This window comes from Prionailurus viverrinus, chromosome F1, assembly GCF_022837055.1.
Source record: "Prionailurus viverrinus isolate Anna chromosome F1, UM_Priviv_1.0, whole genome shotgun sequence".
Taxonomy (NCBI): Eukaryota; Metazoa; Chordata; class Mammalia; order Carnivora; family Felidae; genus Prionailurus; species Prionailurus viverrinus.
Genome location: NC_062577.1, coordinates 58,551,284 through 58,563,487, shown reverse-complemented (window position 1 = coordinate 58,563,487; position 12,204 = coordinate 58,551,284). Strand labels below are relative to the sequence as shown.

Here is a 12,204-nt window from a genome sequence, read left to right as displayed (position 1 = left end):
TAAATTAGTGGCCCATTCTAGCACATTCCCCTCAACGTCCTCTGTCTGCATTCTCCCCTACAGCTTCCCACCGTATCCACCCCCCTCTTCTGTGAGCTGTAATGACCCTGCAAACACTAAATGGCATTTGAGTGCATTAAGCAGCAAACTCTCCGGTGACATAGCAATTATGACTCTGAAATAGATTTGGTGCGTCACAGAAGATAAGGGTTTTGAAAGTTTCTGTTGTGATTATAGCCTGTAACTCCCACAAATAACAGGCTTCAAAATAAGAGGCTGCCAGTGGCGCCTTTGTGGCTTTGTCTCAGTGATGGCACGTAAATTGCTATTAATGTCCTAAGTGTACTTGAATATGCCAGTCTTGGGGACGCAGAGTTGGCTCAGTGTCTCTCTCTACATGGCATGTCATTGTTGGTCTGATAATCTGGGGTAATTGCTGTCTCTTGGATGGTCAGAAAAGTGTAAGGGGCTTTAGCTTCCTGTGTGATGGTAAATAGCTTCCAGGTCCACACCATGCGTGTGTGTGTGTGTGTGTGTGTGTGTGCACGCGTGTGTGCGCGCGTGTGTGTGTTCTGTGCACGGCTACCGTTGATGGTGAAGGTGTGTATACGATCTCTGTGTGTGCCCTGAGTAAGTAAAAGCCTTTCAGAAAAGCCAAAGCAAAATCAGAGGTTGCAAAAATAAAATGAAGAACTTGGGGCTGTGGAGAATCAGCCCGTCGGATAATTTATACTGAGAGTTAAAAAAAAAGTGTTTAAAAATACCCTTTGCTTGCATTATCCAGATTTGGCCATATGAGTAGATGCAATGTTCTGTTGTCTTACACAGCTCCTCTTTTCCAGTAGAAGCAGCATCTGTGTGTGTGTGCACGTGTGTGCGTGTTCCTATATGCATTCTTCAGGTGTTGTGTTTTCTACATGCGTAGTGGCTCTATGTAAATATGACAAAGTGTGTCGACACTTTGCCTGTTGGTGAACACTGTGTGTGGATGTGTGTTAAGTGTGGATGTGTGCTGGTTTCTGCAGGTCTGAGCGTAGAGGATGTTTATTCAGATATAAATACTTTTCTGCACTGAGGCACCTCTATTTAGCTAAATCAAGCTGAACTTATTTTCCTTGACTCTGCAAAGTTAAATAAAACAGATTTTTAACTCGTGATGTACATTTAACATAGGGACTCCGTAAGTCGGTGGGACGTGAAAACGTTATGTGTCACCGTCCTATGTGCACTTTTAACAGAAATAAGAAAGCAACCCAACGGATGAACTTGGAAACTCACACTACTTCATCTCCCATGCGAGCTGTGAAAGGGTCACCCAAAACCATCCTCTGTGTCTGAAGCGCCTTACAGGACGGTATCGATTGCGGGCCTTCACAACAGATGACTTAATAAACGACGAAGCTTAGACGGTGCCATCATAGGTCTTGATCTCAGAGTCGACCTCCATGTGCACTTGAGTCGCGTGGTGCGGGGTGCTGGCAGGGTGGCGCCTGGTGACCATGTGGCAGTCGATGGTCTTGTGGTTGGGTTTCAACGGGCACCCCTCGGGCAGCAGTTAGAGTGTGTGCCAGATAAGGTTGGAGGCAGCGACTGGTCATGGAGAGTCCGTGCTCCTCCCAGGTCGATGGCCACCAAACTTACTCCACAGGTCTTTGAGCAGGACCCCGCCTTTCTGGATAAGGTGACTTAGGATTAACTAGCAAGATGGCGCTACCCGCAGTTGCATAACCCCAGGGCAGTAGAGCTTGTCTTGTCCAAAACCAAGTTTGGTGAGGTGGACTGAGGCTTAGGAGTGAGCGGTATCAGAATCCCCTAAAAGACTCTTTTGAGGCCGTCTTGTGGCTCATAGGTTCCGGCATCTTCCTAAACAGCACAAAGATTCCCTGAAGGGGAACCACAGACCCGAATCCCCTGCCTTCAGCCCTAAGCCACGCTTCGCGTGTGGTGCCCACACGTGTCACGCAGCCCGACCTTTTCAAATTTGAAGTGTCTAAAATAGCGGCACAGAGCGGGGACTGCGTTTGGCAAATTCTAGTTTCTGAGTCCTAGTTTCCTCACCTGACAAGTAGGAATAGGAGCCCCCGCAGGGTTTGTGTACCATTTGAGACTCCTCCACCAGAGCAAGAGAATCGCTACCACAATCCGTGCGTTACTGTGCAGTTATCACGGACACCGGTGGCCCGACGGCCTTGCACGCACAGGGCAGGCCGCCAACGGAAGCTTTCAAAGCATTCGTTTCTCTGTTCATCCAACTCGAGGACTTAACCAAGCGGCTCCCGGTGAGACGTGATCCCTGTTCTCTGAGAGGCCCTGTGGCTGAATGATCTGTGATCTCGTTGAGACTGAAGACGAAAGCCATTCATATGGCCTGCAAGCCTTGGCATGATGGAGCCCTGCCACTCTCCGGCCCCATCTTGCTGCCGTGGCTGCTCTTCTCCTGGTTCCATTGCTTCTGGCCTCCTCTCAGTTCCTTGGAGCCTTGGGAAAGGATTCTCTCTCTGCCCAGCGGCCTCTTTGCCCCTCTTTCTAATTGTCTGTATCCGCTCACCTCTGGGCTGACTTCCCAGAAGCCCGAGTGCAATGAGGTCCCTACTATATTCTCTCCTCGCACTTACTACCACCTAGAATCTACGTTTGTCCTTTTGACAAGTTATCCAATGTCTGTGTCCCACGAGGCAGGACACATGAGGTGGGACATGAGGTGAGACACATGAGGTGTGTCCCACGAGGTGAGACAATGTCTGTGTCCCACGAGGCAGTGGGAGAGCAGATGTCAGATGTGTTGTATCTACCACTGTATGCCCGGTGTGTAGCACGGGGCAGGCACTGGAGACGTATTTGTGGATCAGAATGAAATGGTGACCTTGAGGAAGAGCCGGTACTCACATAGACCTTTAAATAAATAAGAGCTGCATATGGTTAAAAGTCAACATGAAGGGACAGAAAGTCGGGGGTCCTGGCATTTAGGGAAGTGGGTGATGGTGTGCCTTGAAAGAGGAAGGAGGTGGCTCTCTGGCCAGGCCGTGGAAGATGACGCGGGTTTCTAGAGGCCAGAGGAGAGGGGCGGGCAAAGGCCAAGAGCCTCTCGCTGGACTTCATCTGTAGAGCAACAGGGACCCTCACTTGGGCAGTGGGCGATCTGTTATTCAGCCGAAACTACTGAAGTCTCGGTTAGCAAGGGTATCTGTTCTCTACCAGGAACGGCTGATTTGTCTTAACATATACAGACCTTTCAGGGCAAAATCTCGAGGCTCGAGAAACTGCGGTGGGGCCCGCCTAGAAAGGGAGGGCATGGTGGGACCCGGCTGGAAGCTCACCAGGGACTGACCGAGTGGCAGGTGGCAACCAGGGAGGACATCCTCCGCGGTCAGGGGACCATGGAAACAGGGATTCTGGGGCCAGCAGCATGGGGATAATCCAAGCAGAGGGTTGACTCCGGGGAAATGTGATGGCAGGTGGGAGTTGGTGAGCTGAGGCTCCAGAGCAAGCTTCGAGTTGCAAGAGCAAGTCACGATCTCGGTCTTAGCCGAACTGGCAGAAATAGTGGGAATTTACGCAGAAGCTGGCCGTGGATTTGGCAGAGGTGGCTTTAGCCGCAGAAGAGAAGTACCTGTACAAAGAAACAGGTGCAAGAGGTCAGAGCAGGACAAGCAGAAAAATTGATTCTGAGTTGCCTGGGGTACCCGGGTGAGCCAGAATGGAATCTTTTGGGTTGAGTGTACCTGTTATTCCCCAGCAGGGATGCCCAGATCTAGTGAATTTAGACACTGCACGGGACAGAGGTACACTAAACAGTTACTTGTTGTTTATCCCAGCTTTGGGAGGCATCCTCTATTTTCTCTGGCGGCTCCATTCCCAGATCCCAAGGTGATAGAAGCTGGATCTGCGTGGGAGTCTCAGCCTCAGAGAGGATAAAGATGGGAAAAGCCCCTGCAGGCCACACAGGGACCGTGTCTGTTCCGTACATTTCCGTGAACCCCACTAAGCCGGAGGAGGCAACCGGGAGGCCAGTCCAGATGCCAGGCCCTCCCCGTGCCCTTTGGAGAACAGCCCTTGTTGACATGGTGAGCTAAGCTGTGGAGCCACGACAGGCAGGATCCAGTGTTTGGGTTTGTTGTTGTTTTTTTTCCAACTGTTTTTTAAAGAAACAGTACAGAACAGTATGAATATTAATCATATAGTTCCTTTTTTGGGATCTAGGGTGAAATACCAGATCTCCTTGATGTCTGCTGAGTAAGAGAAGAGTTCACTTCCTGGATGTAGACATCACCCTGCAACCTGGCACTGCCTCTGCCTTATCGCTTGAGTAGCTTCTTGGTGCTCACAAGCTCTTTCCGTGTATTCAGACTGAACCGCGGAGGTCCCGGATCTGCTACCGTGGATCCCTCCAAGCCCACAATGGAGAAGGAACGTTGGAGTGCCTGCCATTGAACGTTTATGTGCTTCTTCGTAGGCCCCTCCAAGAGATATTTATTAAAGTCTGTGCTGTGGCAGGCACTGTGGCAGGCACTTCAGAAGCAAAGTTCCACAGCCCAGCCGTCGTGGTCTGATGAGTGAGGCAGACATATAGAAGAACAAATGCAATATGGCCACCCGGGTACTGTGATACAGGTGCATACAGAGAATGTGGGCGGGGGGTGGGGGGGAACCTGCAGGAGGAAGAGACATTGCCGGGGGCAGATAGGGGCACAAGGATACTTAACTTCAGTCTTGAAGAACGGTACAAGGCGTGAGTGGCATGTCATTGGATAATTGGGGTCTTCAAGGGGAAAGAAGCAGGCATGAAATGACTCCTCTGTTCCGGGAATTTCTTAGCAGCCTGCTAACGGTTGAAGTATGAAACACAAGGGTTGCGTTGGAGAGTGAGCAAGATCAAGGACATTGTGGGCCTGATGAGGACACTCAACCTCATCTGGAGGCTAATGAGAAGCCACTGAAGGTGAAAGAGGGAGATCACAATTACATGTTGGGAAGATCACTCTGGGGGCAGCTGGAGGGAGGACCAGAGGTTGTCAGAGTGGGCCGGCACCTACTAACCGTTGTCAGACTTTCCGGGGAAACTTTGACTGTTTTGTCCCCAAGGGCAAATGCTCGGGGTATAATCTTGGGAAAAGTGTGCGCATATCAGGAAAACATTGTTCTTCGAGCTTCTTGGAAAAGTGGTCGATCTAGGATGTGGCCCCGCCTAGTGAGCCAGCATCCCTGCTGATGAGTGGTGGCTATGTGTGTTTGTCTGTGCATGCCTGTCCGCATGGAGAGGGAGCACACATCCCCGTTTCTTTTGTTTTTCTTCCTGGCCGGCCCCACCAGTGCCCGGCCTTTGGGGGCCTGGAGCACGTCCGCCTCCCCACCCACGCCGAAGGCATCTCTGGTAATGGCATCTGGCCCATATGCACATCGAGCTCTCCTTGGTGCTGACATCAGCCAGTTTGTGGCACCTCAGCGTATTTCTGGGTTGCAAATGAGAGTTTCTTAGTGCCAGGCTTCGCTCGGGCTGTCACATCAGGTGATGAATTCTCTGCATCAACGGTGTGCTGCTAAGGTAAGCTCAGAGGAAGAGCGGGAAGGAGCGGAGGGTGGGACTAGCAGTTCTCAGCTCAGCAGCCACTGCTCTGGGCTGAAAGCGGTGCTGGATCCTCAACAGCAGGGGAGAGGCAGGTGGCCCTTGTTTGGGCTCAGGAAGGTGGCAGAGAGAGAGAGGGAGAGAAGGCGGGGCTTCAGGGACAATTCCGTGGTCTCGCGTTTGGTCAGGAGAACCCAGGTGGGTGTTCCCATCCCCCACTGCCCCATCCCTGGCCTCAGAGCTCGCTGTGCCTCGTCCGACAGGCAGGCTGCGCCTTATCCATTAGAGGGGGTCCCAGCAACATTGGGTATATATCAATTACGTGCCAGATTCATTCGGGCAGGATGTGGAGTCCACAGTCGTTTGTTTGTTCTGAAATGTTTTGTTCCCAAATCCCTTTCTTTAATTTGTGTTTGAAAGTCCGGGTTTTCTTGTCTGGGAAACCGTGTGCATTTTGTCCTAATTGTGTATTCCTTTGGCTTCCTCCTCCAGGAGGTTCCATGATGAGCCCGCTGCTGGCTTAGGCTTCATCTGGTGGAATTAAATGTGAGATCAGGCCTCGCTTCCAGGCCACAGGCCGCAGAATCTCCTGTACGACTAGCTGCGAATGTAAAGGCTCCTGCAGGAGGCATGTTCCTAGAGATAACAAGGGCACACTTGGTTTTGCAGATTTCACCTTCCCACCCCCGTGAGGCCTCAGTGCGCTTCCGACATCAGCATTTTGAAGGGAGTGTGTCTGTTCTAAAGGGAGGTTTGCATCCGAAGATGAGTGAAGGCGGAAGTTGGGGCGCAGAAGAAAAATCAGAAGGAAAGTCTTATTTCTTGCCACCCCCCGCCCCCACGGTCGCTAATGAGACCATCCTCCCTGCTCCCTGCGCCCGCCCCAGAGATAAATAAACACACAAAGGCGGAGTTTCCTACTTAATATGCACCCGCAGTCAGGAAGCGGGAAGGAATTGCTCCCCAGGGTTAACGTGGCAGTAAGCGAGGTCAGCTGTTTCCCAAGACGGAGCAGCCTCTGAACGGCTTGCATTAAGGCTGGAACAGCGCCGCCGAAGCAGCCAGAGTGATTTACGGGAAACCTGGCGAAGTTGGGCTTGCTCGCAGTTTCTGATCACGGAGGTTTTAGCGGGGGGCGCGGGGGTGGGGGGAGTAGTTACAGGAATACAGGACTTCAGTGTTAATGTTGAGGGGCCCCGGGCACAAGGCGATAGCTGGCCGCCCGCTCTGAAGTTGTGTGTGTCTGCATGTGTGTTTATGGATAGAGGGGGAGTGAAAGAAAAGAGATTGATTTTATTTATTTTTAAGAGGTCTTATATATTCTTCCTCACTGGGCCAACTAGGATAATTAAGATGCCAGTTTTGGTATCAGCTTGAACTGATTCCTGTCTCTACCATCTGTGAGCTTCCTTTACCCTCTGGCATCGTGTGCACTGGTCCGAGAAAACAAAACTTTTTCAAACGTCTCCTGCTTGAGTTATTTCATCTCAGACACACGAATCAAAAGGAGTCTCCTGGAATCTTCTGGTCAGTCCAGGATGCCTTGCCAAATCCCTCCGAAGGAGACACCGCCGGGCTCATTTTCTTTACTAATGGCTTTACTTTGGGCACCGCTTACTGTTACTTTAATGAAATTGAAGCATGGCTAAATAATGGTAAGAGTAGTGATATATTAGGAGCGCGATGTAGTGAAACGTTTTTGCGCCCTGTACTCTGACATGGATGTAGACTGCTTTCCTGGGGTTTCCACATCTACACGTCCCCCACCAGGTCGATTCCAAGATACGTGAGTCTTCTCTTCTTGTGCGAGCACTTTATTCTCTGCTTCATGACCCTGTACTTCAGGAAGCTCTGTGAAGTTTTTTTAAAATCCTGTACTACTCAGCAAACACACACACACACGCACACACACGCACACACACCCCCCGCCATTTACTTATTTATCCATCTATCTCTGCTAAACACACACATATAAAAAAAGGATTCTTTTTTTTTTTTTTTTAATTTTTTTTTTTCAACGTTTATTTATTTTTGGGACAGAGAGAGACAGAGCATGAATGGGGGAGGGGCAGAGAGAGAAGGAGACACAGAATCGGAAACAGGCTCCAGGCTCTGAGCCATCAGCCCAGAGCCCGACGCGGGGCTCGAACTCGCCGACCGCGAGATCGTGACCTGGCTGAAGCCGGACGCTTAACCGACTGCGCCACCCAGGCGCCCCAAAAAAAAGGATTCTTAAGACAGGTATCAAAATGCTAATAGTTGACTATCTTTGCACAGTAGGATTTTGAGAGTTGCGCATTTTGTTTTTCATGCTTTTTCTATTTTCCAAACATTATATTGCATATCCAGTTGCAAATACTGTATTTGAAAATCTTATATAAGCTTATCTTTTGTAATCAGAAAAGATAAATGACATTAAAGAGTTTTCTTTGGGGTAAAATGAGTATAATCGCTGTTCCCACTCCTCCTAAAATGGCACCAGAATATATATGTTCTTGGTCGGGAAGAGAGACTAACCTCTTGCCACCCCTGTGACAAACCTGCGTTAGGAAACTGAATTAATATGATTATGATCATATGACAGGGTATTGGCCCCAGAAGGATGGTTGTATATTTTTATACAACCCAGAAAGAAGTTGTATATTTTTAAATATTTTTTTGTATTTTTATTTTTTTACATGTATTTATTTTTGAGAGACAGAGAGAGAAAGAGCATGAGCAGGGGAGGGGCAGAGGGAGAGGGAGACAGAGAATCCGAAGCAGGCTCCAGGCTCCGAGCTGTCCGCACAGAGCCCGACGCAGGGCTCGAACTCACAAACCATGGGATCATGACCTGAGCCGAAGTCGGACACTTAACCAACTGAGCCACCCAGGCGCCCCAAATGTTTGTTTATTTATTTTATTTTTTTTTTTTTAATGTTTATTTATTTTTGAGACAGAGAGAGAGCACGAATGGGGGAGGGGCAGAGAGAGAGAGGGAGACACAGAATCGGAAGCAGGCTCCAGGCTCTGAGCCATCAGCCCAGAGCCCGACGCGGGGCTCGAACTCACGGACCGTGAGATCGTGACCTGAGCTGAAGTCGGACCCTCAACCGACTGAGCCACCCAGGCGCCCCTTATTTATTCATTTGGGGCGAGAGCATGTGGAGGAGGGGCAGAGAGAGACAGAGACAGAAAGAGAAGCCCAAGCATGCTTCACGCTCAGCACAGAGCCCGACGCAGGGCTCCACCTCATACCTGTGAGATCATGACCTGAGCCGAGATCAAGAGTCAGACGCCTAACCAACTGAGTCACCCAGGCACCCCAGAGAGAATCGCTGTGAAATAAAGAGTTCCCATTTCCTCCTCGTTCTTCCCCTTCCGATCCCTCACCAAGGGCAAGAGAAATGTGCTGGGCAGGGAGAGGGGGAGGAGGAGCTACTGACTAGGTCAGGAGGTGGAGATTTGGGTTTTCATGCAATTATTCATGGATCCCCAATTGAGGTGAAATGCCCTTGACCAGGCTAATCTTTTGCCCTCTTAGTATCTAGACCTGCTTGCTCTTTAGGGAGGTGCGGAAAAACATCTATCCTCGTGTAGAGGTAACTGGTGGGAGCTGCTTTGAATGAAAAGCCCGGCTTTCCCGGGAAAATTGGAACATCCTTTGGGTGAGCCGGTGAAAAAGAAAGCCAAGAGGATGAGAAGGGCAGAGGAAAAGGAGCCCGGATTCGAAGGTTGAGAAGCCCGTGTGTCTCAGTCATAAACCAGAAGCCCGCTTTTCTCTCGCACCCCTGCTTTCTTATGAATGAAATGTGAACACGTTTGCATGTAGGTCCTGGGTGCCCTGGAGTATCCCAGAGTGGAAGTTGTGACCCCTCCCAAGTGGCAATAATAACACCTGCCTCATGTACCCCAAATATTTCAGGGAAAAAAATGAGTGGAGAGTACGGTAGAAAATAATTGACCCAGAATGCCCAAGACCTGGTCTGTTCAACATTCACATTTTTAGAGCTGAGGTACATTAACTCCAAAGGAACACAGCAACTGAGGGGGGGAAAAGGCATCTTAGCTCACTTATATTTCAGTGCTTTAAAATACATGAACAGTCCTGAATTATGCATCGTGAATTAACCACTCTAGCAAATCATCCTCCAGCCATTTTAACGGGGGGATATTTTTGGAAAGGGGTGGTCATCAAAATAAATCCTTTCAGAACAATTCCATTTCTGGATGCTTCTGGATTTAGAGTCTTAGAAAAATGATCTATAAACATACATCAAACTTACAGCTTCCTGGATCACCACCTCTCTAGATATGTTTGTGTAGGTCAGTCCCTGGTCCACCTTTGTTTTCGCCTGTTTTATTTGCCTGAATCACCCTCTGTACTTTTCAAGGCTCACCTCAAAGACTACCTCTTCCATGATGCCTTCCCTGATGCTCCAACAAGATGAGGTATTGCCTTCATCTGAACTGTCATAACAACTGGGTTGTACTGTTTCTTAGGTTCTGCCTTGAATGATAGTTCATTCACATGCGTGTCTTATCCACCTCCTTGAAGCCACGAACCGTATCTCACTCGTCATTGTATACCCAATAGCATCTATACAGAACCTTGCACAGAACAGGTGCCTGGAATCCCCTAACGTACGGAACATGCATAGAAAGGCTTTAGAAGGCATTCGGGCAACCTTTTAATTTTTCTAAAGGGGAGCCCGAGGCCCAAAGATGTAGAAGTGCTTCACCAGGGTCAGCAGCTAGCCATGGCCAGCGTCGGAACCAGAACTTGGGTCCCTCGACCTGTCATTCCCCTAGAGCATCACCATGATCATCTGACAGCTTGAACTGACTTCAAATAGCTTCGAGAAGTGGGGGCTATTAACCTTGTGTCCAAAGGCTCAATGGGAGGGCCCAAACTCCTCTGAGGGTGGAGGGAGTACTACCAACCACAAGAATAGCGGCCCAGCCGAGGAGCGTCCTATGTGCCAGGCACCGTGCTAGGCCCTTCACACAAGTTGCCTTGTTGTCATTGTCTGCTCAAAATGGCCACCCAATCTCAGAAGACTGACTTCTCTCCCTTTTTCCCTTCTAGGCTAATGGAGGTTGGCAGGATGCCACTACCCCTTCATCAGTGACCTCCCCTACAGAAGGCCCTGGCAGTGTTCACTCTGATACCTCCAACTGATCTCCCAGCAATCGCATCCCGGCTGACCCTGTGCCCCAGTCGGGACAGGGCCAGGAGGGAGGGTTTCTCTCCCAACGCTGAAGCGGTCAGACTGGAGGTCGAAGCAATCAGCAAACACAATAAGAGTCTCCTTCTCTTCTCTTCTTTGGGATGCTATTTCAGCCAATCTGGACACTTCTTTATACTCTCTTCCCTTTTTTTTTTCTGGGTAGAAGCCACCCTTCCCTGCCTCCAGCTGTCAGCCTGGTGCCCGCCATCTTTCCCGCCCCTTCCCTCTGTCCTAGACTCCCGGGGCCCCCGCCCTCTCTTACGTCACGGAAGGATATTTTCAACCATTAGAGGAATTTAAAGAGGAAAGAAAATACAAAGAAAATAATAAACGTGTTTGTATGTTTTCACGCTGGTGGTTTGAGGAGCCAGATTTACCTCACTCGGATCCCTCGCTCCCTCTGTGAACAGGCAGCCCTTCTCAGTTTCTCTTCTTACTCTCACTACCTCTTAGCAGGAATGCGCAACGTTCCCCCACTCCTTCCAGGCCCCCTGCCTTCTCTTGCTCTCCCCGCCCTGGGCCAGCTCCACTTAGAACACTTCTTCCTCTTCCTCCCCAGCCCTAGCTGTGCCCTGGGGACTGCCGTAGCTGGGCTTCTAAAGGGGCCACGTTTTCCGGTCTCACCTCCACTAGGTTGATCCCCAGGCAGGAAGTCAAGCAGCAGGAGAGGACGGAAGCAACCAGAAGGGCAGAATTCTCGGAGACTTTCTCCTCCTCCTCCTAACAGCTCTTGGTTTCAGAGGCACAGTCTTTGGAGACCATGCAACTCTTAGTAAGCAAGGTCCAGAACCTACCACAAAACCAGATCCGAGTGGGCATGGCGACGAACGAACCGCTACAGAGTAGAACGTTCTCACCCTGAAACCCTTCAACGGCACCTTCTCGCACACGCACGCGCGCGGTCTCACACGTTCACTTTCTCCAGATCCGTCACAGGCCGCTTGCAAAAGTACCCAGGTTAGCAACCGCAGCAATTAGCCCAGGAGAGGGAATTGGCGGCTCTGAGCGAGGCTCACCGAGACAGAGAAACCGCACGTGCCTGAACCTTCCAGGCCCTGCGGCCCCCCGGCTTGCACGCAGAACTGCATACACGGGACCAATCACGGTGGAAGCCAGGTTTGCAGTGTAAGCTCTTCCCGTTCCCAGCACCTCTGGACTCTCAGGGAGCCACGCACAGTACTTAGCAATGTCTGCAATGGCTTTGGTTCTGTTCTGGTTTTGTTTTTATATTAGGGACATTGCATTAATTGTCCGGAGTGTTCCGTGGCGCCACATTCTTGTTCTGGAGGGGTTGTGTGAGCACACGGCCCAGGCACGTTTTGGCAGCTTCATTTGAAGACCTGGGAGCGATGGGGAAAGGGGCGGTGGTGTTCTCCGTGAAATCGTCCCAGTCATTTTCATTCCCCGGGAATGTCTGAGAGAAGAGTTACT

General features: G+C 50.3%; 1 protein-coding gene across 2 annotated transcripts in view; it reads left to right on the top strand.

Moving 5' to 3' along the window:
• PBX1 (PBX homeobox 1) overlaps nucleotides 1–11,122 on the top strand; it is a 291,359-nt gene extending 280,237 nt beyond the window's left edge. For both annotated transcript variants that reach the window (XM_047839768.1, XM_047839769.1), the window contains one exon: nucleotides 10,632–11,122. In XM_047839768.1, coding sequence (XP_047695724.1) covers nucleotides 10,632–10,724 — 93 coding nt within the window. In that variant the 3' untranslated portion in view covers nucleotides 10,725–11,122. The remainder of the gene's footprint in view (nucleotides 1–10,631) is intronic.
• Nucleotides 11,123–12,204: the final 1,082 nt, after the last annotated feature.